Source organism: Onychostoma macrolepis, chromosome 05 (assembly GCF_012432095.1).
Source record: "Onychostoma macrolepis isolate SWU-2019 chromosome 05, ASM1243209v1, whole genome shotgun sequence".
Lineage (NCBI taxonomy): Eukaryota > Metazoa > Chordata > Actinopteri > Cypriniformes > Cyprinidae > Onychostoma > Onychostoma macrolepis.
The window spans coordinates 30,892,462-30,919,942 of NC_081159.1; the positions used below are offsets into that span (position 1 = coordinate 30,892,462).

The window sequence follows — 27,481 nt, forward strand, 5'->3', positions numbered from 1 at the left end:
CCTGCCCACCGAGTTTCATTCCGATCGACATCCATAAACCTTGTCTAATAGGTGCTTAAAATTGTTTGGCCAATTCCCATGTTTTTGAGATACGCGAATATCCTCATAGACACTTATGCCACTTATGATACTGCATACCAATTTTCAAGTCGATCGGATCAATGGTTTCGTAGTTATAGCCATTTTTATGTTTTTCCATCTTATTGCGCCACCAAGTGGTAGAGCTGCACAATTTTATTTTATTTTTTATTTGACCAAAGATTGAGCGAATACACATGTGTACTAAGCTTGGTGAAGATATCTCATTTCGTTCAAGAGTTATAGCTAAATTTAGCAATTGGCTGTTGCACGCGAAAATCGAAATTTAAACTTTTTTTTTTATATACATTTTGATATTCAGCCTCCACAGAATATTTCTGCACTGGTTTGGTTCCGATCGGGCGAAAAACCAAGGACTAGTTCATAAAAGTAGGTTTTGGACATAACTCAATTTTGCGGAAAAACCGTACGTCGTAGAGCGAATCTGTCGGGCTCCAATAAAATAAAATGACTCATGAGAATGACAACTGTAATAATAACTGTGTACAATACAAAAATAGCGCATTATCTTGACTATTGTTGGTTGTCAAATAATACTTTAGGTACAATATTAATTACATTATCAATGAATACAGATTACACTTCATTATTAATAACTTTAGCATTAACCCTTAAATGCATACCTCGGGTCTTTAGCGACCCGGTACATCATTTTCCACCCTCTCCCTCCTTCATATTTTAAAGTTAGACATCAACTTTCTTAGTATTCCTCAATCTATTCATTATAAACAATATAACAAGAAAAAAAAAAAATGTAAAAGAATGCCTGTTTTCTGATAATTTGTTTTTGTTAAAAGAGCTATGTAAATGTGCATTTTCTTTTTCTGCCCACAACTATATTTACATATCTGATGACTCAATACATGCAATGCATCTTTTTTACTCAAGGTGGCACTGTTTGATACACAATGATGATGTGATGTTTGACTCATAATTACTGCAGGCATAAAACAAACGAATATCATCAGAAAAAATTGAATTGGTTTGAATGGCTTTACTGCAGAGCAATTACTATACACAATGAAATATAAATGTCATTGCCATTTGATGCTGGATGTGGTAAATAAGCTGCCAGTGATAAAAAATATTGAATATGAAGTCATTGAAAACGATAGTTTTGAGAATATGGATGAGATCGTGAATATGAAGCAGATGCTGATTGTACTGTGGAAGTGCGCTCTCACGATGACAGTGCTGGTAAAATCATCTGCTCAAATTGAACCCTTTTAAGTTTCAAAAGGTAACAAAATATGCTTTATTTTATTCTTCTGTAATTGTTCTTAAAATATTAAGATAGTTTTGTGCTATTGCAGTAGTTAGAGATCCATCCATGCTGGATATATAAGTCCGGGTCGCTAAAGTCCCGAATATGTAATAATGATTGGCAAAACATTCATTAAGGGTTAATAAGTGACATTGGCTATGAATGCATTACATCAACTACCTTGATATGTTCTAAAATTTCTCCCCAGGTTTTGTCAGATACCTCAGATTCGTCATTATTGATATATGTCAACCTCTCCAATACAAGCAAAATTACAAGGTCTATACCCCACTTTTCGAAATTAGGCACAAAATCAGGCAGTTATCATACCATGTAATATGGATTGCCTATCATGTATATCAAACATCTCTATAATAATCTCGAAATATCCCAAGAATAGCTACAATTGGACATGGTTCGAGATTCTTTTTGAATGCTTTAGAAAAACAATAAAATATGCTTTCCCAATATTCCTGCAATTTAGGGCACAACCATAGTGTGTGAGCTGAGGATCCCTCTGCTACTTTACATCAATTACAGAATGGAGAAACCGCTGTAAAAATGTTTCACCTTAGATAAATATATTCTATGCAAGGGTTTAAACTAAATTAAATTATGCCTTACATTAATTGAACAAGTATGTATGTTCTCAAGGCCTTCTTCCCAACTGTCTGAATCTATCTCTAGACCTAATTTTTTTATCTCCCAGGCCTGCTTAACTGTGGTTCCCTTTCAGTCGGTCACTCCGAGTCACGTCGGATGACCGACGAATTGGGATCTCGCCAGAGAGACCAATCCACTTTGAGTGTAACTAAACGAGCCAATGGACATTGGCATGCGATCATTGCATCCAGCTGCCGCTGATCACAGCGTGAGTATAAGAGGCAGCGGGTGCACCGCATTAATTCATCCTTTCGCTTCGGAGCCGAGCGGTGGTGAATCACTGCTGCTCTCCTATCCTGCGAGTGAGAAGAGCGAGCGAGTGCGGGCGTTACAGCGCAGCAGCGGTGGTCGCGGTCTCACGGGAGAAGAGGTCGATTCCCGTGAAGACAGTCACACTCGGAGTGTGTGGTGGCCAGCTCCCCTGCGTGCTTCAGCACTTAATAAAGAGCAAATTTCTCTAAAGAGCAACACGGGTGATCACGTCTTTTTAAAGATGTCTTATCACCCGTGCGTTTCTGGGTGTGGTCGTTTCCTGGCGCCTCAGGACGGTCACGATTGCTGCCTCACGTGTCTGGGCATTCAGCACGCTGAGGAAGCTTTCGTGGATGGTTCATGTTCTTCTTGTGGGGACATGACCATCTCGGAGTTGCATAATAGACTCCGCTATGTCAAACATGGCGGAGTCCCTCTGCCTCTGCCGCGATCCAGCGTTCGTTCCCGGGGCGGCGCTGTATCCGGTGGAGTCAGAGGTGATCTGAGGGTGACAGTGAGGGCTTCCCCAAGAGGAGTTCCTCACCCCTCAGGCGCTCCGCAGCCGGTGGGGTTGCCGTTGGAGCGGGCTGGGACCTCTGCAGAGCGGGGTATACCGCCTGTTTCCTTCGGTGCTCCCCCTGACGACCAGATGTCGGTCGCTGCATCGGAGAGCGAGTCGCCCTCTGGGGATGATGACTCGGCTGCGTTGCCCCCTTCGGGTGTGGTAACATTGTCCGAGCCAGACCCAGAGATGACGGCTATGCTTTCCCGGGCCGCCGAGAATGTCGGGCTCGTGTGGAATCCTCCACCGCGTCCCGATCCTTCGAGGCTGGACGAGTGGTTTCTCGGTGGGGGTCGCGCTGGTTCTCAGCGCCCCCCTCCGGTGCCGTTCTTTCTGGAAGTGCATGAGGAGCTTACAAGATCGTGGAAGGCACCTTTTACTGCCCGAAACAAATCTTGTGGCTCCTCCGCCTCACCACCCTCGATGGTGGGGCCGCTTTGGGGTATGCGGGCATCCTCAGTGGAGCGGTCTGTGGCCATGCAACTATGTCCAACAGCCGCTACCACTCTGCGGGTGACCCGTGTCTCTCGCGGGCCTGTAAGTATTCGCCAGGTCTAACTGGCAGTGCTTATAGAGCCTGTGGGAGGCGGCTTCTGCCCTTCACGCCATGGCGTTACTGCAGGTCCACCAGGCCAAAGCCCTGAAAGACCTGCACGAGGGTGGTCACGACCTGGCGGTTCTACATGAGCTGCGTGCTGCGACGGACCTCGCACTTCGAGCGACGAAGGTGACCGCACAGTCTCTGGGTCGTGCGATGTCCACGCTAGTGGTCCAGGAGCGCCATCTCTGGCTGTGTCTTGCTGACATGAAGGAGCAGGAGAAGGTACAGTTCCTGAATGCTCCCGTGTCGCAGACCGGCCTTTTCGGTGACGCTGTCGAGAGCTTTGCCCAGCAGTTCTCGGCAGCCCAGAAGCAGACTGAGGCGATCAAACACATCATGCGCCGGAGGAAACCTGCTGCTTCCACTCCGGCTGCAGCCCCTCAGCCTGCTCGTCGCCGTGGGCGCCCCCCTGCGGCTGCCCCCGCTCCTGCGCAGCCGCAGCAGCCTTCCACCAGGCAGCGTCGTGGAGCCGGTCGCAGGCAGGACGCCCAGCCCGTCCAGGCCCCCGCCAAACCTGGCGGCAAGTGCAAGAGGCCCTGAGACGGGTGACCCGGAGATGGTGGAGACTGCTTGTCGGGAGATGGTGACCGCACCACTCCCTCCCCCGGAGGAGGGCCGGGCGGAGAATCTTTTGTTTAGTTTTGTTTTTGTTCCGCCGCTGGCCCAGCAGCCAGCGGTACCCAAAACATCAGTAAAAGAGCAGTTTTCTCAATCTCTGGGTCTCAAGAGGAGGAGAGTGGTGAACCGTGCATCACGGGATCACTTCCTTCTCCTCTCGCCAGCAGGCAGCAGTGGGTTGCCCAAGAGCACCCCTCCTGCCCATTTGTGGAACCAGGTAAGGGTGGTAGCACTCGAGTCCCCGCTTCAAGTCGTCACACGCCAGGCTGTCACAAGCCTCAAGCCGGGTTCCTGTGTTTCCTCCCTCACGAGGAGGAATCAGGTGAGTGTTACACTGCACACCCAGACCCCGCCCCTGCCATCACAGGCCAAGCCGTCACAGGCTCCGGGCCGGGTCCCTGTGTTCCACCTCGCTGCCCCACCGCTGGTATGTCGGTGGCCTCGTTGGTTCCGCTTGGCACGGTCTCTCGGAGCCTGGATAGCGCTCCCAGTCCGTCTCGGTGGCTCCTGCGCACCATCAGACTCGGCTATGCGATTCAGTTCGCCCGCGTCCCCAGGTTCGGGGCATCCGGTTCACTTCAGTCAAGGCCGCCGATGCCCCTGTCTTGCGTCGGAAATTGCAGTCCTGCTGGCGAAGGACGCGATAGAGCCGGTCCCTTCAGCCGATATGAGGTCGGGGTTTTACAGCCCTTACTTCATTGTGCCCAAGAAAAGCGGTGGGTTACGACCGATCTTGGATCTGCGAGTCTTGAACCGTGCACTTCACAAGATGCCGTTCAAGATGTTGACGCAGAAACGCATCTTTGGGTGCGTCCGTCCCTAGATTGGTTTGCAGCGATCGACCTGAAGGACGCGTACTTTCATGTCTCGATTCTCCCGCGACACAGGCCATTCCTGCGATTTGCGTTCGAGGGTCGGGCATATCAGTACAAGGTCCTGCCCTTCGGGCTGTCCCTTTCGCCTCGCGTCTTCACCAAGGTCGCAGAGGCGGCCCTTGTTCCCTGAGAGAACGGGTGTGCGCATCCTCAACTACCTCGACGACTGGCTCATACTTGCACAGTCTCGAGAGCAGTTGTGCGCACAGGACCTGGTGCTCAGGCACCTCAGCCAGTTGGGTCTTCGGGTCAACTGGGAAAAGAGCAAACTCGTGCCAACGCAGAGTATCTCTTTTCTCGGCATGGAGTTGGATTCGTCAACCAGACAGCACGCCTCACCCAGGAACGTGCTCAGTCGGTGCTGAACTGCCTCAAGACTTTATCAGGCAGGACGGCGGTCCCACTGAAACTCTTTCAGAGGCTCCTGGGGCATATGGCTGCAGCTGTGGCGATAGTTCCGCCGGTCTGCTCCATATGAGACCGCTTCAGCACTGGCTCCATGGCCGAGTCCCGAGGTGGGCGTGGAAACGCGGTACTCGCCGGGTTCAGATTACACCGGCCTGCCGCAGAACCTTCAGCCCGTGGACAGATCCCTCGTTCCTTCGGGCAGGAGTGCCCTGGAGCAGGTATCCAGGCATGCCGTGGTATTCACGGATGCCTCGGCCACCGGCTGGGGAGCCACGTACAACGGGCACGCAGTGTCAGGGGTGTGGACGGGTCCCCAACCGCGTTGGCATATCAATTGCCTCGAGTTGCTGGCAGCACGCCTTGCCTTGAGCCGCCTCAGAGGGCGCCCGGGCAAGGGCGTTCTGGTCCGTCACGGACAACACTGCGACCGTTGCGTATATCAACCGGCAAGGCGGTTTACGCTCCGTCGCATGTCGCAACTCGCCCGCCACCTCCTCCTCTGGAGTCAGAAGCATCTGAGGTCCCTTCGTGCCATCCACATCCCAGGAGTGTTCAATCAGGCGGCCGACGAGCTGTCTCGAGCGGCACTTCCTGGGGAGTGGAGACTCCATCCCCAGGCGGTCCAGCTGATTTGGAGTCGGTTTGGAGTTGCTCAGGTAGACCTGTTCGCGTCTCCAGAAACCACCCACTGCCAGTGGTTCTATTCCCTGTCCGAGGCAACGCCGCACGGATGCACAGGCACACAGCTGGCCCCTGGGCCTGCGCAAATATGCGTTCCCCCCAGTGAGCCTGCTAGCACAGACACTGTGCAAGATCAGGGAGGACGAGGAGCAGGTCTTGTTAGTGGCTCCATATTGGCCCAACAGGACCTGGTTCCCGGAACTCATGCTCCTCGCGACAGCCCCTCCCTGGCCGATTCCTCTGAGGAAGGATCTGCTTTCTCAGAGACGGGGCACCCTCTGGCACCCGCGTCCAGACTTGTGGAAACTCCATGTGTGGTCCCTGGACGGGACGCGGAGGTTCTAGGTGATCTGCCCCAGGAGGTAGCTCTCACTATTGCTTCAGCACGAGCACCGTCCACAAGACGGGCCTATGCGCTGAAGTGGAACCTGTTCGTCGAATGGTGTTCCTCTCACCGTGAGGACCCCCGGAGATGTTCGATCAGAGCCGTGCTTTCCTTTTTGCAACAAGGGTTGGAGCGTAGGTTGTCCCCCTCCACCCTTAAGGTTTATGTTGCTGCTATTTCCCCGCCTAGGCCTCCCTCCCTACCCTCTTGGGATTTGGCATTGGTGCTAAGAGCCCTACAAACTGCCCCCTTCGAGCCTTTGCAGTCAGTTGAGTTGAAGTTTCTCTCTATGAAAACCCTGCTCCTGACTGCGTTGGCCTCGATCAAGAGGGTGGGGGACCTGCAGGCATTTTCGGTCGACGAATCGTGCCTTGAGTTTGGGCCGGCTGACTCCAGTGCAACACTGAGGCCCCGGCCCGGCTATGTGCCCAAGGTTCCTACCACTCCCTTCAGGGACCAGGTAGTGAACCTGCAAGCGCTGCCCCTGGAGGAGGCAGACCCAGCCCTAGCTTTGCTCTGTCCTGTACGCCGCACTGCGACAGTACGTGGATAGAACTCAGAGCTTCAGGACCTCAGAACAGCTCTTTGTCTGTTACGGAGGACAGCAGAAGGGAAGGCTGTCTCCAAGCAGAGGATGGCCCACTGGATAGTGGATGCCATCACCTTGGCCTATGAAGCACAAGGTGTGCCCTACCCGCTCAGGTTGCGTGCTCACTCCACTAGGGGTGTGGCATCGTCCTGGGCGCTGGCTCGTGGTGCCTCGCTAGCAGACATCTGTAGAGCTGCGGGTTGGGCGACTCTAACACGTTCGCTAGGTTTTATAGCCTGCGTGTCGAACCGGTTTCCTCCTGTGTTCTCACCTCAAACGGGTAGTGGCATTGAGAGGCCTGGCTCAGAGTCGGCTTGCGGCATTCTTTCGCCTAATTCTCCAGAGAGTTCCTTAACCAGGCAAACCCTGTCGAGTCCTCCAGCACTCCGGCGTCCGGACGTGGCGGAGCGTCCGGCGCCAGGCCTTTCAGCCAATGAATTCTTGAAATCTGATGTGAGGCTAGTGCCCATATGAGAGACCCTTCCGGGATCCCATATGTGTATTCCACGGTATGCTTATTAGAGCCGTGTTTCCCCTGGCAGACCACGTTCTGCCATCTCTAGTGATGCAGCCTGTGCCATCTCAGAGACTTCCATGTGCAATAGGGCCCTCACGGGGTTACTTCACATGTCTAAATGCCACTTAACCCCTCTGGGAGGAGGTGACTCGCAGTGTGCCTCTTCCAAACGGAAGGGCATGCTTCCCAGTGTTTCCAAGTCCTACTGTCTGGGTTGTCCAAGGAACAACAGTAGTTGACCTTCTCTGTGTAGAGCCCGGTCCTATCGTCTGCCTTATAGGAAGGATCAAGAGGTCTACACAGGGCACTGGAAGGGCAGCTCCTGTGGCGTTTTGGTAGGGATCCCATTTCGCCGGTCATCCGGCGTGACTCGAGTGACCGACTGAAAGGGAACGTCTCGGTTACGTATGTAACCCTCGTTCCCTGAAGAAGGGAACGGAGACGCCACGCCCCGCCGCCACAGTTTGCTGTACCACCGCTGAGCGGCCGGGTCACCGGCTCGGCTCCTCAGCGAAAGCATGAATGTCACGGTGCACCCGCTGCCTCTTATACTCACGCTGTGATCAGCGGCAGCTGGATGCAATGATCGCATGCCAATGTCCATTGGCTCGTTTAGTTACACTCGAAGTGGATTGGTCTCTCTGGCGAGATCCCAATTCGTCGGTCATCCGACGTGACGTCTCCGTTCCCTTCTTCAGGGAACGAGGGTTACATACGTAACCGAGACGTTTCATTAACTTCCTTGTTTTAATAGAATACTATATACATCTAATACTGCTTCTTGGTGCAAAGGATTAAATTAATTAATTTCTTCAAGTACATTGTTTTGAGTCATTAATTTTTTTCTTCTTCACAAAATCTCTAACTTAAAAAGTATCTAAAAAATTAGAGAGATTGATATTGAAGGCTTTCTTTAGTTGCTGAAATTAGGCAAATATCCCATCTATCTACAGATCTTTTATTCTTTGAATGCCATTCTACTCCCATTGTGTAAAACATTAATCAAGCAAACCAGGAGAAAAAGCATGATTCTGACATATAGGACTATCTAGGTACATGCCGGAAACCTTTAAATATGGTTTAATTGGTTTACATACAATGGTGGCCAAAATTATTAAAACACTAGTATTTTCACCAGCTAAAAATGCTTTTAAGTCAGTTATTTCTATATATTGCTGTTTCTATCTTTTGGTTTCTTCAAGAAACCTATCTGCAAAGCTACAGTACTGTTAAAAGTTTTAGGCACAGATTTTCTTTATCAATTAACTTCTATTAACTAAATTAAATGAACATTTGGTGTGACCATCCTTTGCGTTTAAAGCAGATTTGCAGGTTGTAACCACCCAGAGTTTGGTTCCTGTTTTTTTCTGTGGTGTGCACCAGGGGGAGGGCTCTAGGTGGCATTCTCCCGTGTATATAGCCAGGTATGAGGGGAGAAGAAGTGAGTATTGTTTGGGGAAGGGGAAGCATGGTTTTTTTCCCTTGGTTCACCCAAACTGTTCAGAGTCCAGACTGAGAAACTTTGGTTTCAAGCTCATTCTAGTAAGTGTTTTTTCCCCCCTCTGGATTACGTCAATTAATGGGTGTATTATATGTGGTTATTTCATGGGCAAGCTGTATTTTGTCTTTCATGTTTATAACTCCTGTTTGGTTTCTAAGTGGTATGCTAATGCTAGTTTATATGTCTTGTTTATAGAAGGACTCTTTATATACCATCTTCAATTTTTGTGGTTCTATGTTGCTGTTTTTCCTGGAACCTAAAAGTTCTATACCCTGAGGACAGTGGCATCAAGGCCTTGCTTCATCATTTTGGCGTTTGGATGGAACCCGAGAGTTCTATACACTAAGGACAGTGTTATCAAGTCTTTGCTTCTTCACTTTGTTGTTTGGATCATTCACAGGACATTTCTTTAACTAATCTGAATTGCTTCAACGGGTACAACTGACTCTAAGCTCCTGGCAGTTGGAATTACTCTACAGAGGACAATGGTCGGTTAATGTTGTTTTTTTAACTTCATTACCAAACAGTATCAGAAGTATATTTGTGTTTTTGGGGTTTATGTTTAAGGTGTTTATGTACTTTTACCTTTAAGTAAAAGTTTGGCCATTGAGTTCCTCCCTCAAATTTATCTGTGGCTTGTCTCACTAGGTGGTTCTTAGTGGGAAGGTTACAAGGTAGGTCTCTTAAAGCATCTTGGAAACGTTGCCACAGTTCTTCTGGATTTAGTCTGTCTCCATTTGTTCTGTTTCTTCATGCAATTCCAGACAGACTGGATGAAGATGAGATCAGATCTCTGTGTGAAGCACTGGCTGTTGTCAGACTCCTTGTGCAAAAAAAAAAAAAAAAATACAAAATAAAAAAAATCTTACTGGATTATTCCAATTAATGGTAAAAAGAATGTTTGGAAATGTAAACTAATATTTCCTACTGACACATGAAAGCAAAAGATAGAAATAACTGTCTTAAAACCATTTTTAGCTGGTGAAAATACTATTGTTTTAACAATTTGCCACCACTGTATTTTCAGCACATTATGTATAGCAAAATTATTATCATATAAGGCCTGGTCAATTCTAGGACTATTAAGGAGAGCAGCAAGACACATTTTATTGCAAAATGCTTGTTCCATTCTAAGCCAGGATGGATCACTATCTGCATTAAGAGGTCGCTTTTTCCACCATGTAAAACTACTTAGGTTAGCTGCCCAATAGTAATATTTGAACTGTGGCAGGCCTAACCTAACCTTCCCTCCTTTATAGGTTTGCATAAATGTTTCTTACATATTCTTGCATTTGTGAGTGTGGAATACTTTTATAGCAGCCACATACACTTTCAATGTGAAGGATGTACAGTTAAAAAACACTCTTACAGGAAGGAAAGAATGATTGGTTTTGGACAGTTAGATGGGTCTTTGCACTGTGATCTGGACTAATTTGTGAAAACGCTCTATTTTTGTGTGTAAAGATGCCTTAGTGGAAGGAGCCCTGGCCTTGGAGATAGTGTTTAACCTACTGAGAAAGCACATCTTGTGCTGACGAGCTCTGTTGAGAAGCTAGACACAAAGATTCCATAACTCTGGGGATATACCATATCACTCCCTGTGCTTGAGAGGATGTCTCTTTTCAGCTGTAAAGCCCACTTCTGCCCTGTCAAATACACTCCAAATCATATAGACAGTTAAAGTGTATATTCCTCAATCCCTGTGGTTCACCACACCCCTTGATAGCTTGTCCGTACCGCAATCCAGGCCCTGCCTGGCGCATTTGTTGTAACATTCTTTCACTTGATCACTTGGACATTACCCTGGCGATACTTCATATCGTGCCAGTGGGCCTAAGCATCCAAGCAGCCGTGTGTTAAAGTGCGACACTTTAGCCAGAGCTAAAGTGTTCACATATAATTCAAATTCATTAAAGGATTGTTATGCTGCATTAATTAGTTCAACCGGAACCTGGAACACTTCCCATAACACCCAAATGTACTTCTTTACTAAAATTAGTGTAGATGGCATTCTTCTTACAATGTCTGTTTTATTCTTAAGAATTTTTTTCTTTTTTTTTACGTGTACGTTAGCGTATGCGCACAGCATTGCAAAGTACACTTCATTTGACTCGTACGCATGCGCTTTGCTCCAAATTGCAATACCTCTCCTGGCCTAATGGAGCCAGGTCTCTTCGTCCCTTTAATGTTTTTGTAGCTCTTATTTCCACCTTTGTTGACAGTATGTATCGTCTTTGCCCAGTGTTTGTGCAATCCCTCGCCACGAGTTAAAACCCATATAAATATATTTGTATTCTTTCATGCTAGAGTTGTACAAATGAGGATATTTTCTAATCGCTTCACACAATCTCTCGTCTATGTAGGCCTCCTTTGTCACTGTAGCTAATCCGCATTCCAGGTGGATCAGCACCTAGAAACAACCTCTACAGCCCTGAATGTCAGCGGAGACCATGTCAACTAGATGAGTCCTAGTGATAGATCCCCGGTAAAGACCTCGTCGGCACAAGACCACAAGAACCAGACAAGTCTTATGCTTAATCTGACTTGCGTTGCAGCCTGGAATTAAACCATACAATACTGGTTTCATCTAGACAGAACAGAACTGGACCCCGATTGAGCCTGGCCTCTCCCAAGCTTATTTTCTGCATTTGTCATCAATGGAGTTTTGGTTGCTTGCCTCTGTCCCCTTTGGCTTGCTTAGTTGGGGACACAATTTCTGGCAATATTGTTGACCTGATTGCACAGATACTATTGGAAGAAAACTGAACTGAGCTGGACAATAACATCACTGAATCAACAATGAACTGACTTTAACTGAAAAACTGACAGTTTTCTATTGTCCACTTGCTTTATCAGTACAACTTTTTCATGTTTGACCCTGTAAAGCTGCTTTGACACAATTTGTATTGTATAGAGTGATATATATATATCACACTATACAATACAAATTGTGTCAAAGCAGCTTTATATATATATATATATATCTCAGTAGCGAACCATGACTTTTGAACCTAGGCTCTCCCTCTCCCTACGTCGGGGGAAAAAACAAATTTCCAGCCTAGCTTACAGTCATACAGTGTCATCTTCTAAAAGTCATCTTTGCTAATTCCTAATCTAGTCTTAAGGCGGTCACACACCGGACGAGAAGCACAGTGCTGCGGTGAACCACGGCGGCACCACCGGCAACTGTCTGCGGATCCCAACTCTGGGCGCTGTTCAGGGCTGGACTGGGACAAAAAATCGGCCCTGGCATTTTTTGGTCCTGGTGGCCCACCACCATATATATATATATATATATATATATATATATATATATATATAGAGATAGATATATAGATAGATAGATATAGATATATATATAGATATAGATATAGATATATAGAGATATAGAGAAAGATATATATAGATAGATAGATAGATAGATATAGATAGAGAGAGATAGAGATAGATATATATAGAGATATATATAGATATAGATGCATCTCAATATATTAGAATGTCGTGGAAAAGTTCATTTATTTCAGTAATTCAACTCAAATTGTGAAACTCGTGTATTAAATAAATTCAGTGCACACAGACTGAAGTAGTTTAAGTCTTTGGTTCTTTTAATTGTGATGATTTTGGCTTACATTTAACAAAAACCCACCAATTCACATTCTCAACAAATTAGAATATGGTGACATGCCAATCAACTAACCAACTCAAAACACCTGCAAATCCAAGCATGTTAACAGAAAGTTGAGGAAGGAAAAAGTGTGGAAGAAAAGGATGCACAACCAACCGAGATAACCGCAGCCTTATGAGGATTGTCAAGCAAAATCGATTCAAGCATTTGGGTGAACTTCACAAGGAATGGACTGAGGCTGGGGTCAAGGCATCAAGAGCCACCACACACAGACGTGTCAAGGAATTTGGCTACAGTTGTCGTATTCCTCTTGTTAAGTCACTCCTGAACCACAGACAACGTCAGAGGAATCTTACCTGGGCTAAGGAGAAGAAGAATTGGACTGTTGCCCAGTGGTCCAAAGTCCTCTTTTCAGATGAGAGCAAGTTTTGTATTTCATTTGGAAACCAAGGTCCTAGAGTCTGGAGGAAGGGTGGAGAAGCTCATAGCCCAAGTTGTTTGAAGTCCAGTGTTAAGTTTCCACAGTGATGATTTGGGGTGCAATGTCATCTGCTGGTGTTGCTCCATTGTGTTTTTTGAAAACCAAAGTCACTGCACCCGTTTACCAAGAAATTTTGGAGCACGCCATGCTTCTTTCTACTGACCAGCTTTTTGAAGATGCTGATTTCATTTTCCAGCAGGATTTGGCACCTGCCCACACTGCCAAAAGCGCCAAAAGTTGGTTAAATTACCATGGTGTTGGTGTGCTTGACTGGCCAGCAAACTCACCAGACCTGAACCCCATAGAGAATCTATGGGGTACTGTCAAGAGGAAAATGAGAATCAAGAGACCAAAAAATGCAGATGAGCTGAAGGCCACTGTCAAAGAAACCTGGGCATCCATACCACCTCAGCAGTGCCACAAACTGATCACATCCATGCCACGCCGAATTGAGGCAGTAATTAAAGCAAAAGGAGCCCCTACCAAGTATTGAGTACATATACAGTAAATGAACATACTTTCCAGAAGGTCAACAACTCATTAAAAATGTTTTTTTTTTTTTTTTTGGTCTTATGAAGTATTCTGATTTGTTGAGATTGGTGGGTTTTTGTTAAATGTGAGCCAAAATCATCACAATTAAAAGAACCAAAGACTTAAACTACTTCAGTCTGTCTGCACTGAATTTATTTAATACACGAGTTTCACAATTTGAGTTGAATTACTGAAATAAATGAACTTTTCCACAACATTCTAATTTATTGAAATGCACCTGTATATATATGATATACACTACCATTCAAAAGTTTTTGAACAGTAAGATTTTTCATTATTTATTTTTTGAAAGAAGTCTCTTCTGCTAACCAAGTCTGCATTTATTTGATCCAAAATACAGCAAAAGCAGTAATATTGTGAAATATTTTTACTATTTAAAATAACTGTTTTCTATTTGAATATATTTTAAAATGGAATGTATTCCTGTGATCAAAGCTGTATTTTCAGCATCATTACTCCAGTCACATGATCGTTCAGAAATCATTCAAATATTCTGATTTGCTGCTCAAAATACATTTATTATTATGATTATTATTATTATTATTGAAAACAGCTGAGTATGTTTTTTTCAGGTTTCTTTGATGAATAGAGAGTTCAGAAGAACAGCATTTATCTGAAATATAAATATTTTGTAACATTATAAATGTCTTTATCATCATTTTTGATCAATTTAAAGCATCCTTGCTAAATAAAAGTATTAATTTCCATAATTTCTTTCCCAAAAAACAAAGCAAAAATTATACTGACTCCAATCTTTTGAATGGTGTATTGTATAATGTTACAAAAGCTTTTTTATTTCAGATAAATGCTGATCTTTGGATATTTCTATTTATCAAAGAATCCATTAATAATAATACATATTTCTTGAGCAGCAAATCAGCATTAGAATGATTTCTGAAGATCATGCCACACTGAAGACTGGAGTAATGATGCTGAAAATTCAGCTTTGAACACAAAAATAAATGACATTTCAAAACATATTCAAATAGAAAGCAGTTATTTTAAATAGTAAAAATATTTCACAATATTACTGTCACGTTTCATGGATTCATTACCTCATTCATGCTTGTGGTGTGTGTATGTGTGTGTTTAAATAGTGGGTGTGTCTGAGATGCGAGCTGATTGGAGTCAGGTGCGACTCGTAATCTCTCTGGCTATTTATGGCACGCTAACCTGTCTTGTCTTCGTCAGTTCCTCTGTTCGGCTGGCGTGTTCTCTGTCCGGCTGGCGTGTTCTCTGTCCGACCAGTTTCATCACCCGTTTCTCTGGCTGTTGATCTTCGTCCATCTAGGCTGCCCATTGGATTCCTGCGCTACCCGGCCAACGAACCTCTCGAGAACTTTTGCTTGTCCTGACTTCAGTCAATAAACTGTGATTAACCGCACTTGAATCCTTTTGTCTCATTCGCCATGACAATTACTGCTTTTGCTGTATTTTGGATAAAATAAATGCATGCTTGGTGAGCAGAAGATAATTCTTTAAAAAAAAAAACATTCAAAATCTTACTGTTCAATAACTTTGACTGGTAGTGTAGATATGTATCATTGCATCGAGTCATTTTGGATAATAAAAAAAAAACGTCAGGTCTGACAATATCGTGTCTTTTCGAATTTAAATCTAGATTTATTCGCATTGGCCCATGGAAACCTCTATGAACATACTTGACATGACTTCGCCAAAAAATCGCGGTGGACGAATTTACGTTTTATTAAGTGTTTGTGTATTCTGCACTAATGGCGCGCGCACACAGGATAGATGCCTGCCTTCGATGCGAGTCCCTATCAAGCACTTTACCGATTCAACTGCTCACCTCTTCTCCTCCTGCCTGGCTCTTTACGCCTCATCACTCACCGTAGAGCAAGCCTGTTCTTGATAAAGCTGCTGTGAAAACGTGGGAAAAGCCGACGAGGAATAAGTTGGGGTGAAGAGGTCTTTATAGGCGGAGCAAAACACTTCATGGCTCCGTCTACAGCTCATTGTGATTGGGTGGTTTACGCTGTCAATACAGGAGACAAACCAATGGGCCACTGGCTGCTCGTAGTCCCTGCGTGATGGTCCTTGGCAAAAAAAATAAAAATTTCTGTCGGCCCACCGGGAAAATGCCCGGTATGCCCGATTACCAGTCCAGCCCTGGCGCTGTTCACAATCCAGCCACGCCACAGAGTGCCACTCACATAGTTTTACATTACATTACATTATATTTGTCCCAAATTATTTTTAATGTATATAATGACTTCATCCTTGGTTGGGAGATTGTGTATTGTGCATTTTTCAAGAAAACGTTTGTCTTTCTGTGGCACTAATAATGCCCGTGCTTAGCACTTTCTCATTCTGTTTGCTCTTTTATTTCAGTCGCCGAATTTCAAACTGTTTGACACCATTTGCTCAGTCTTTAAGCAAACTTTAAACTGTTTGGAGGATAGATTAAAGGTTTTGGACTGCCATCTTGAACTGAACGCGCTGCATCTGGTGTTACGCGTGAGTCGTGACCATAAGTGAGATGCTCTAGACGCGGCGCGGGGTGGCGCTCTTCGTCCGGTGTGAGACCGCATTTCAGAATTGCAACTAGAAAACAGGGCAGCAAGAGCGTCTGATATCATTATAATAAAATATATCTAAATTTAAGTCAAATGAAAATCCTCATTACAAATGCATCATCAGACAATCGGTCTGTGCACAAAACCAACAAATGTAATGTTTAATGTAAGCCAACACATCATGACAGCACTCACAGCAAAACAACACTTCATGATAAACAAGCATGGTTTATAATTGTAGGGAGTGAAATGATTTCCTTTATGAAATTAACTCAGTAACTCACAGATGCCATGCAATAAAGCCATGAAAATAACCTGGAGAAGAGATCTCCAAAGACAACAAAAGATCTCCAAAGAGAACAGACAACACCACCCTAACCAAACTTATCTTCTTTGATCATTTACGACCCCCTTCTTCATCCTGCCATCTCTGCATCTCCCTCTTTCTCCCCAAAAGGGTTCACTCAAAGTTCATTAAGAATATGCAAATACCACATATCATGTATCTTGTGAACCTGTTGTTTTTCCCTTTCATGTTTGGTATCATTTTAAAGGTCTCAGTGCGATGGGTAAACTGGTCTCAATTTCACAGTAGCCACTTATATTATGGGAAATATTGGAAACTTAAGTGAATTCTGTACCTCTGTTGTGGGCGGTCTCCTTTCAAAACCTGATAAACATTGCTCTACAGGTGTGACCATTTGGGGCATGAGAACATCTCCTCCTGAGGCTTCTCATCCCCCATACACAGATCTAATCTGTTTTGGGGCAGAGAATAAATGTTTATGGGCCTTTTGTTCTGGGAGTATTTAAGGGAAAGTTGCAAATCAGTCAGGGCGATTTGTAGCCAGATCAGCCCGTAGTGTGGAGGGTATTTAATATGTTCCATACTATGTATTTTCTTCTTGAATTCAGGTAAACATTTTAATCTTAGATTCATCTTTGAACAACTGATGTTATGTATTTTCTTATTTTTGAATTGGCTTCTTATTGTTTTATGTAATTGGCACGACACGTTTACCTGACTAATAATAAATTGTTATATTTGATTTATTCTGAACTGTCCTGAAATCATTGTGACTATTAGACTGTGAGGAGGCTTTTGTTACCGCAAATCTATGGCCAGGATAGGTCAAACTGAAGGCTCATGAATGAACGGAGCAGTAGGCACGTCATCGGAGACCTCAGATTTCTGTCTATCACTGGTGCTAGCAAGTTGTACGGGAAAATACTAAGTAAACTACACTTTTTGTCATAAGCAAGCAGTTGGCGGCAGACAATTAGGTATTAGTCTACCTACACCCTCTGACTAACATCGGACTGGCGAGTTTGTGATCATGAGACCGGCGCCTTCGGCCGACGCTATAGGCTCAAAAGAGACATTAGGTCCCCAGTGAACGGATAATTGAAAGTATGGGATGTCGAGGATAATCAAATATCTAAATTAATATATAAGCGATATTTGTGATCAGTTTTTAATTAGTCTAAATTTAATGATCACTTGGAATTGGAGTCAGATCAGAATTGGAGCTGGATCAAAATTGAAACTAAATCCTGATAAATTCAGAAGCGCAAGTAAAAGACCGAACATGCATTAAACCTTCGACCAGGCCGCTGGATTCCGTTGTTTGGACTAGCGGGTGGATTCTTACATAATTAATATTACTGGCACAGCGGCCCAGTAAATGTCCTCACTTACGTAATTTGCGGCTTCCATCGTGATGTGAATAATAGCTAATGTTAGTTAGTTATGCAGCCTTCACGTCATATCGTAATTACCGTAATGTCGAGATGACAACACGTGACGTTCTACTCGTAGCTGTTCACATCCTTGGACTCAGAATTATGCTTTTCTATGGCACCACTATCAACACCTAGACAGAGCCTGCACTGGTCAGGTGGTACAGCGGTCACAAGGTACAAGTCGTAGCTCTCAGAAAACTCCCAGCTCTACAGTTCTACAAGGACGTGAACGCTTTTTACAAGTTGGTATCTCGTAATTACAGGAATTCCAATATGGCGTGAGCACACCCTTAGTTTATCAGCGTATATACTTTTTTCTGATAGAGATCTCACAGGGGGCGGAACCATTAAGAGCGCAGATATGATTGGTCAGTTTTTCTGTCACTTGAAATTAAGCTCCCATAGATTTACTATTGCTTGGCCCTCTGTAATTTCATAGCGGGACCACCAATCAGAGAGCCGCAAACACTAGGCAGAAACATTCAAATATGGACAAAATGGGCGGCGCTCATTAGCCCATTCACTGAATAGGTAGATTTGAAGAGTTTATTTCCACAGAAATCGTATTTATTTTATTTAGATGTTGATTGTCAAATTATGAATTGATTAAATAAAACGAGAAATTATGACTTTTTATTAAAATAATATTTAAAAGTTTATCATTTTAAATAATTTATTTAAAAATTATAAATATTGTTTTTTCAATAGTTTAGGCCCTGACGGTTCCCCACTTATTTATATATATATATAAGGTGACTTGGCTTGACTTGGCATATGCAGGAGTCCTAATTTACACACTACCAGGGGCGGACTGGCCATCTGGACGTTCTGGAGAAGACGTTCTCCATTCAGCGGCCGTCGGCCTGGCTGTTTCATCAAAGAAAAAGTGTCAGATTAAGTGACATTTTACTGATTATAATGAAAATTGTATTGGTTTTAATGGAAACTGTAATGGTGCCTGTTGGTCTCTACAGGTAATTGGTTGTTTAAAAAAAAAAAAAAAAAACACAAAATCCTAATGTAATATGTCCCAAAACACACTACAGGAAACCATTATTTAATGGTTTTAATGTTTAAAAGTTGATAGTTTGTAATGTTTGTAATGGTATTTGTAGTGGAATTCATTAGAATTTCTGTGATGGTTTCATTTGTTTTTGTCAGTAGGGTCACCACGGGTTTTGTGATGTTATTTGCCATAAATGCGACAGGATTTCTGTAATATTGTGAGATATAGCGACTGTTTGTATTGTAGTTGGGGTGGGCCTATTTGGAAGAAAATCCAGGGCCGTGTTTTTACTCCCAGTCCGTGATTAGTTTCTCCAAACACTCTTCTGAGAGAGATTTTATAACCCACTATGATACTTCTGACTGTGCCTGCCACGCTTTGGTACGTAAATTGTGACAGCGGGTGAGGTGGACTGCACGCTGTAAGAGCCAACTCACCGCAGGGAATTTTTTTTTTTTTTTTTTGCACTGCATAGTGCACAGAGAAGTACTTGCCCCCTGACTGAACCTGGTTTCTCCCAATGTTTTTTTTTTTTTTTTTTTTTGCTCCATTTCTGTCACAGATGGAGTTTGGGTTCCTAGCTACTGTTGCCTTTTGGTTTGCTTAGTTGGGGACACTCTGTCAAGAGTGTCTACAGAAGAGGAGGATCCTTGAGGTTGTGCACCTCAGAAAAAAGGGAGCAGGCCTCTGCCGAGCACCCTTCTGGCCATGGTCTAACTGGAGGAACCATTCATCCAGACAGCTCCTGGCTGGCTCGTCAGGAGGTGATCACTCCAATCCAAACTCATCAACTGCCTTGGTCGGGATGTGTAAAAGCTCGATGTCATCAACATGATGAAGGTCCCTTGCATCTCTGCTGTGGGGCTCAGTATAATCCAGTGGGCTGTTGGACAAGTCATTCTTTGCTGATGCGGCCAATGCTTTGGCATCATCACCATCCTCAGTGTCCTTCATAGCCCTGAAGGACACCACATCCAGTCCATTAGGGGAGGGGCGAAGATCAGTAGTCATAGAGGAGCCTGCAGCGGGGAGAGTGAGATTCCCAAAAGCCTTTCTAGTCTTTCCTTTCATTATCAGAGGGACGTCCCATTGACTTCAGTTGTTTAAGGTAATTACACCTGCCTTACCTTAACCCTAAACACCTTAAAAAAACATACAGACTTAATTAAGCCTTTATTTAGTACCTTTATTTAGCTGTTTTCATCAAGGGGACAATTAGAAGATTCCCAAAAGTAATTTCAGAATTTAGTATAATTTAATATTAAACATAGAATCTAAACCATTCAGTACAAACACATATATTGACAACAAAAGTGAGGTTTGTGACTAATGTCCTAACCAGCTGCAATGTTATGATGACTGAATTATGAAAGCTTTTAAAAGAAGCTTTGGCTTCAGAAACTTAAACTACATTCTGAACTTTCAATTCAGACAGCTTGTTTTTTTTTTTTCAAAATGCATGGTAATTAAAACATCAAGATATTCAAAAACAAAGCATACTACTTCCTAAAAAGTAAGCATTAAACAAACCCATATGCTGTACAGTGAACCTGAATTAAAATGAGGTTGAAATTAGCAGCCTTATTTGTGTAAAGGTCACACTGACATGATTAAACATCACATGCATTTTTATATTTACGAATCTATGCCCATGGGAAACTGGCATTTGGCTCACAAATTACTGTAAACCTGAAATGTAAGAAAGAGATTACAGAAATGTCCAACACCTGTAGAAATGAGATGGGAAGTGGAAGATAATAATAATAATAATAATAATAATAATAATAATAGTAATAATAATAATAATAGTAATAATAATAAAAATAAATAAAAAAATAAATAAATAAAAGACATATATATATATACACACATTTCCATGCATTTAGTGCTGTGACTGTGGCTGCATATGTTTTCATGGTCAACTTCAGGGATATATATATATATATATTATGGTGGCCCTTATTTTTGGACTTTTGGAATCGTCTGCTCTCACCCTCCCAGTCAACTCTCCTTAATGAGAAATTGACACAAACCAAATTTCGCTGAGATTGGACTACGTTTAGGGTGTGCTCAACAAAGTTGAAATTCTTAATATAGTCTTAATGATAATAACAGCACATAATTAATAATTATACAAAACCATTACTAAACTGTGAATCAGCTTAAAAACAGTGTTGTTGGTCTTAAAATGTTAAATTGCATTGGTGCCGATAGCTTTGTGCGCAGCACACTGACATGTAGTGCCGTTGTGCTTCAGGTGTCCCGAGTTCAATTTCTAGCTCGCGGACCTAGGAACGAACACTCGTAATGAAGTTACGAGTGTTCTTCCATTGTCGTGACATGTTGCCAAGTATGGTAACCCATACTCAGAATTTGTGCTCTGCAATTAACCCATCCGAGTGCACACATACAGCTGTCAGTAGTGAACACAACTCATACACAAACCGTGAACACACACCCAGAGCAGTGGGCAGCCATTTGTTCCAGCACCAATTAGAGCAGTTTGGGGTTCGGTGTCTTGCTCAAGGACACCTCAGTTGTGCTATTGAGGGAGGAAGAGAGCGCTGGTCGTTCACCAGGTTACAAGTATGACTCTCTAACCATAAGGCCACAACTGCCCCTCATCTCTGACATTAGAAACATTCAACATTTTATCAGTGAAGAAAACCTTTGCTAATATCAGCAATCAGCTCTTGAAGTACCTGTTTATAAAAAGATACATTCTTTGAGCACACCCTAAATGACAAATTACCTGGATGGAATTGTGCATTCATAACTAACTTCTAGTGGAGAAACAAATGAGGGGGTGAGAGGTTAAGCACAAGACTCATAACTGCACAGTAGAGGCATTTGCTTTGTCAAATGATGCTTCTTATTTAATTTGGTAAATTTATGAAGGTGAAGTTTTACCTTGTCAAATAATGCGCTGCAGGTTCTTAGGCTGACAGGTGGCCCGGAAGACAGGAGGCGATTCTGAATGATGATAAGGTTCAGAACGGGAGGATATTTTACTTGACACAAAAACCCCACAAAGTATTCAAACACTACAAATGGACTGCAAGGAACAGAGTATAGGAGGGAAAGTGTGACAGGAAGGAGGTAGACAGAAAAGAAAGGTGACCTGGTGATGAGATTCTTATGAAAGGAATAGGCAAAAGGGAAAATACAACTAAGATAAGGAGTGAGCATTTTCATTATTGCAGTCTAAACATGGACATCCATTTGCCACCACTTTTACAGCTTGATTGCATGGGGGATATGAATTATAAAGTCATATTTATAAAGTTTAGATCGTTCATCCAAAACAGGCTTTTGTGCCAGATGCCATCCATTGGAACAACACACTCTTGTGTACACACGTACAACAGTTAACGTAAGCTAGAGATATTATGGTTTATAAAGTTTTATCCCTCTGGTGCTCTTCGGTCAATTTTAATTTAAAAAAATCACAGCTTCATCGGAATGGTACGAAACTTGGTCAATTTTATGGCATTTGGAATGTGAACACACAAACAATTGAGGGCTTCATTCAAGCAGGCTAAGTGGTCGTAAAAAATAAAATAAAATACACCATAGGAAATTTTCAGCAACATCAGCAATTTTTTTGTGTGTACAATCTACAAATCTGCCACAATGCAGAAAAAGTACACATCAATGATGGGGTGAAACTCTAAAACATCAAGAGTGCAAAACCAACACATCCATTCACACACACACACACCTATGAACTGGTGTGACTGTAACAAATATGTAAAATAAAAAATATGAAAAATAAAAGCAATAATTCAACTACAATGCAGTGAAAAAGTGGACAACATGGAAGGGGTTACACTCTAAAACATTGAGAGTGCCAAACAGCACACTCAAACAAACACACACTCAGAGACACACACACACACACACACACACACATACACAATTATACACACTGAAATGAATTAGTATGATTCCCTGATTGATTTGGATAAGACTGCTCACGTGCTATCGGAAATTTCCTATTTCCCACTTATGAAGTCGTGATTACGAGCTTGTGCTATAACCATATAGCCGTAACAAGTCAGAAAACTGAAATAAGAGGTTAAAATCAGATCAGACCCAGAAGGATTAAGCTCTGATAAAACATTCCTGTTCATTTTTGTTACATTTTTATATAATTTTAATGTTTTGTCTAACAAAATGCTTTCTCTGTGTTCAGGTTTGACTGTAGTAATAATAATTCAAAAACTGACACTTTAAATCAATCAGAAGAGCTACAACTGTATCCAGTTTCTGTTATTCTTTATAGTTCTTCGGGGGGTTTTTATGTTCAAGTTTGTGGATCTTATCGTCTGCAACGTCAGGGGTGTATTTTGGAGCCATCGTGACAGTGATTACATCAGCTGGTAAGTTAAGTTATAATGTCAGTCTTATCCAAATCAATCAGGGAATTATGCTGCCTTCACGTGCTATCGGAAATTTCCTATTTCCCACTTATGAAGTCGTGATTACGAGCTTGTGCTATAACCATATAGCCGTAACAAGTCAGAAAACTGAAATAAGAGGTTAAAATCAGATCAGACCCAGAAGGACTAAGCTCTGATAAAACATTCCTGTTCATTTTTGTTACATTTTTATATAATTTTAATGTTTTGTCTAACAAAATGCTTTCTCTGTGTTCAGGTTTGACTGTAGTAAAAATAATTCAAAAACTGACACTTTAAATCAACATTTCGAACCAAAAAAAAAAAATAATAATATAAACATTTACAAAAAGTGGTCTTTGAAAATGTCTAAATATATATCCAAACCCACAACTTAATAAAAATAAGTATTTATGTCTAAAAACAATTTATAGGCCTTTTATAAAGAGCTATATGGGAATCTATGGGCTAAACCATGGAAATGCATATGTTTTTCTTATTTTACTCCCACCAGATGGCAATAATCTGGCTTCAAAAATGGGATATTAACTCTACTATTTTTTTTAACATGAAATACTGCCATAATTGAAAAGTAATAGAAAATACTTGAAAAAATAAATAAAATAAAAATTGTATTATTTTCAATGGAAAATAAAATTATATATATATATATATATATATATATATATTCTTTAAATCAACAAAGCAACATCCACACAAAAAAACAACAACAACAGGGGAGGGGGGAACCAACAGACACACCATAACAAGTTCAATTTGCAGCAAAAAGGACAAAACATAATCCACATGAGTCCACAGACTGACAACAATTGAACATTCCCAAAACATGTGGAGAAAAGTACCTGCTGATACAGTGTTACAGATATGACAGTTATAGGTCGACTGCAGTTTCATTTTAAACCTCTTGTAAGGAGTTATGTATATGAAGGTATTTTTGATGCAAAACAACTGAGCATCTGTGACAGCGGAATTTGTAGTTCTATTTAATAGCCACACATTTGGATCAGTAAATTTGAAGTCACAGACAAAAGTTGCAAACTTGTAGATTTTTTTCTCTCTACCACAAACACAACACAACAGTTACACTTTCTTGAATCCTTCATTGCAGATAGACAAATCCTATTCCACGAATCACAAATCAAGAAACTTGTACACTCACATGTTTTGCTACTATTGCTGCAGTGAATATGGTGCAAAACACATTCACACACAAGTAACGGACAAATTTTGTACATCCGCAAAATGTGAATTCTATCAATGGGATTTGCACACTTGTAGAATGTTTTCTTACATATATATTTTTTTCTTGTATGTTTTTTTAGCACAAACACAAGTGCATTTAACGACAACAGCGTAAATCTGCTGCTACGAGTCTCAGATGCTGTTTTTCGCTTGCAAATGAGAAGTTTCACACACTCTCCTTTTGCACCATATATCTGTGTGAAATATGGAGCAAAAGTCATTTGTGCATCTGTAGAGGCAACGGCGGGCATTCTTCAGAGATCAGAGAAGTTTGGCCAATCAGAAGAGCTACAACTGTATCCAGTTTTTGTTATTCTTTATAGTTCTTCGGGGGTTTTTTATGTTCAAGTTTGTGGATCTTATCGTCTGCAACGTCAGGGGTGTATTTTGGAGCCATCGTGACAGTGATTACATCAGCTGGTAAGTTAAGTTATAATGTCAGTCTTATCCAAATCAATCAGGGAATTATGCTGCCTTCACGTGCTATCGGAAATTTCCTATTTCCCACTTATGAAGTCGTGATTACGAGCTTGTCGTATTCAAGTGCTTTAATGTCGGAAAGGATAAAATGTAGCATCCCATTGGTTGACAATCATATAAACATTCACTGTGCTACACATGCAGTTTGCTGACAATTCTGGAATTTCGGTCAAACACATGCTTGTTTCACTGCTTATAAAACATACAATATGCTTCGAATGATCGTTCATATCTAGCCTATAAATACACTACTCCAGCGACAAGACAAAATAATGTAGTTGTTGTGAGAACAGCATTGACAGTGTAGGGTCAAAAATAATCAAATACTTCTGCTTTCTTGTCCCAAACCTATATTGAGCAACAAAAGGTCCATTTGGCATTCCTAAAGGCACAGGGGTGCTGATAGTGATCAAGGCCTGTAGGCCAACATGTGTATACATCGGGGGTCTGCTAATTGTCTCACCTTTTGCCCAGTGGGTGAAGCTGTAATCTGCTGATTGGTCAGTTTGAATGTCTCTCATTTGGGTTTTAGTCACATGGTCAAGGAAGGCATAAAAGAATATTGTAACTGTTGCTCTGTCTCTTTTCTTTGCTGCCTCTTTTCTTTGCTGGAGCTCTTCTTGGGGCTCTGCTATGGAAGCAGAATAATGACAATAGTTTTTGAAACATAAAGCATGCTGAATTCCACAAATCGAAAAAAAAAAAGATGCATTGCAATTAACAGTGCTTGTATTTTAATGCCTTGTATTTCCAGGGCTTGCATTTTTAGGTCCTGAAATTTAACATAGTTGTTTATTTAAGCTGTGAATATTTCAATTCAAAATATTTCACACACATTTTCATAATTAAGAATTCAATAATTCATATTCACCTTCCAGAATTCACTTCCAAAATATTCAATCTGTTTAAAAATACGATGTATAAAATTCAACCGGCAAATTTCGGTCATTTTATTTCACTTTCCAAATTCGCTGCCACAAATTCAGTGGTTAAAATTCGGCAGAAAATTCAGTGTTCCACATCTGGGAACCGCAGGAATAGCAGTAGAGCACCGATGCATGATCTCCTGCTGCTGTCAGCCGCTCACCAGCAGGTGGCGCAAGCAGCTGTTGATGAAGGCCATATGTGGATCAAGTCATTCATTTACAAAAACTGATTTGCAGAAATGGAGCAAGCGCTAAGTAGAAGTTTTGATTATCGGGGCCAGCGTGAACATGTGGAAACGCTGATTGTGTGTATGTTTAATTCAACATCTTAGCAGTTTCCCGTAGCCTACATGTAAGCAGCTATCTCTACCACAAAGGAGATTATAATGCTCTTTTACCCAATGCTGAAGTACAGAACTAACATTACATCTGAGGAAGACGGTTGTTTAGTTTCTGTAACTTTGTATCATGGCTTGTGTGATGCTGTGCTGTAATACTGGGGTTCCCCTCATACGTCACACTCCAGGATTCCCCAACGACGCGTAACGCGCCTCAGTGAACTAATACAGTGATATAAGACCACAGATCTCAGAATACACTTTATTGAAGATTATGCGAACTATATACAGGCATGCAAATGAGGTCAGAAGAACGCAACGTGCTGCATTTCCGTTGCTTTCCCTTACCACTGATCTATAGAGTCGACAGTCCTACAAAGATATCAATACCACGATTAGTTTTAACAGTAAGCAACCACTTTATGTCGACATAAAAAATGAGTTCAAAGGTGCAATACACGCAAATACACGCCTAGGTGTATTGTTGCTGCAAATGTAAACCGGAGAAAGCAGAAAGCATTGACGCGCTATCGCACCCAAGGGGCCGTGACAATTCCACCGACTGGGTTAAACCGTCCAATGTATTTAAATTAAAATTACTTTTAACATTTAAAATAACACACTGTCAAATTGTAAAGCTTGGATTGCTCACAGTGATTTACTACAGATGAGATTTTGACAATACCTCCTTTATATATATATATATATATATATATATATATATATATATATGTATATGTACAGTACACAATTATTTACTTATAAAAGATCCCTGGAAAGGGTTTTTTTTCATGTTCCAACGGTTGTAGTACGTTTCTAGATACAAAACTGACTTACTACAGGTTAGATTTTGCCAATATCTCCCTTACGGTATGTACAGTACACAAATATATATATTTTAAAAACTACAGTAATTCACCAAAAGGGTTTTTCATGTTCCACAGGTTGTAGTAAGTTGTGAAATTTTGCCAGTATCTCCCTTACTGTATGTACAATTCACAATTGACCTATCGGTAAGCCCCGCCCCCCTTAGTTACTGTTGCTCCCTCAGACAAACAAAAGGAGTTGCTCACTTCTTACAATGACAGCTACAGTGTGAAAACCATGTCCCACAA

The 27,481-nt window shown here is 42.3% G+C and overlaps 1 protein-coding gene across 5 annotated transcripts in view; it reads right to left on the reverse strand.

The window, feature by feature from the left end:
* LOC131540594 (serine/threonine-protein kinase PAK 3-like) overlaps positions 1 to 27,481 on the reverse strand; it is a 411,671-nt gene that overhangs the window by 107,138 nt on the left and 277,052 nt on the right. For 4 of the 5 annotated variants that reach the window (XM_058775619.1, XM_058775620.1, XM_058775621.1 and 1 more), the window contains one exon: positions 21,870 to 21,932. The exons of the other annotated variant lie outside the window; for it this stretch is intronic. In XM_058775619.1, the coding sequence (XP_058631602.1) occupies positions 21,870 to 21,932 (63 nt within the window). The remainder of the gene's footprint in view (positions 1 to 21,869; positions 21,933 to 27,481) is intronic. 5 annotated transcript variants of the gene reach the window in all.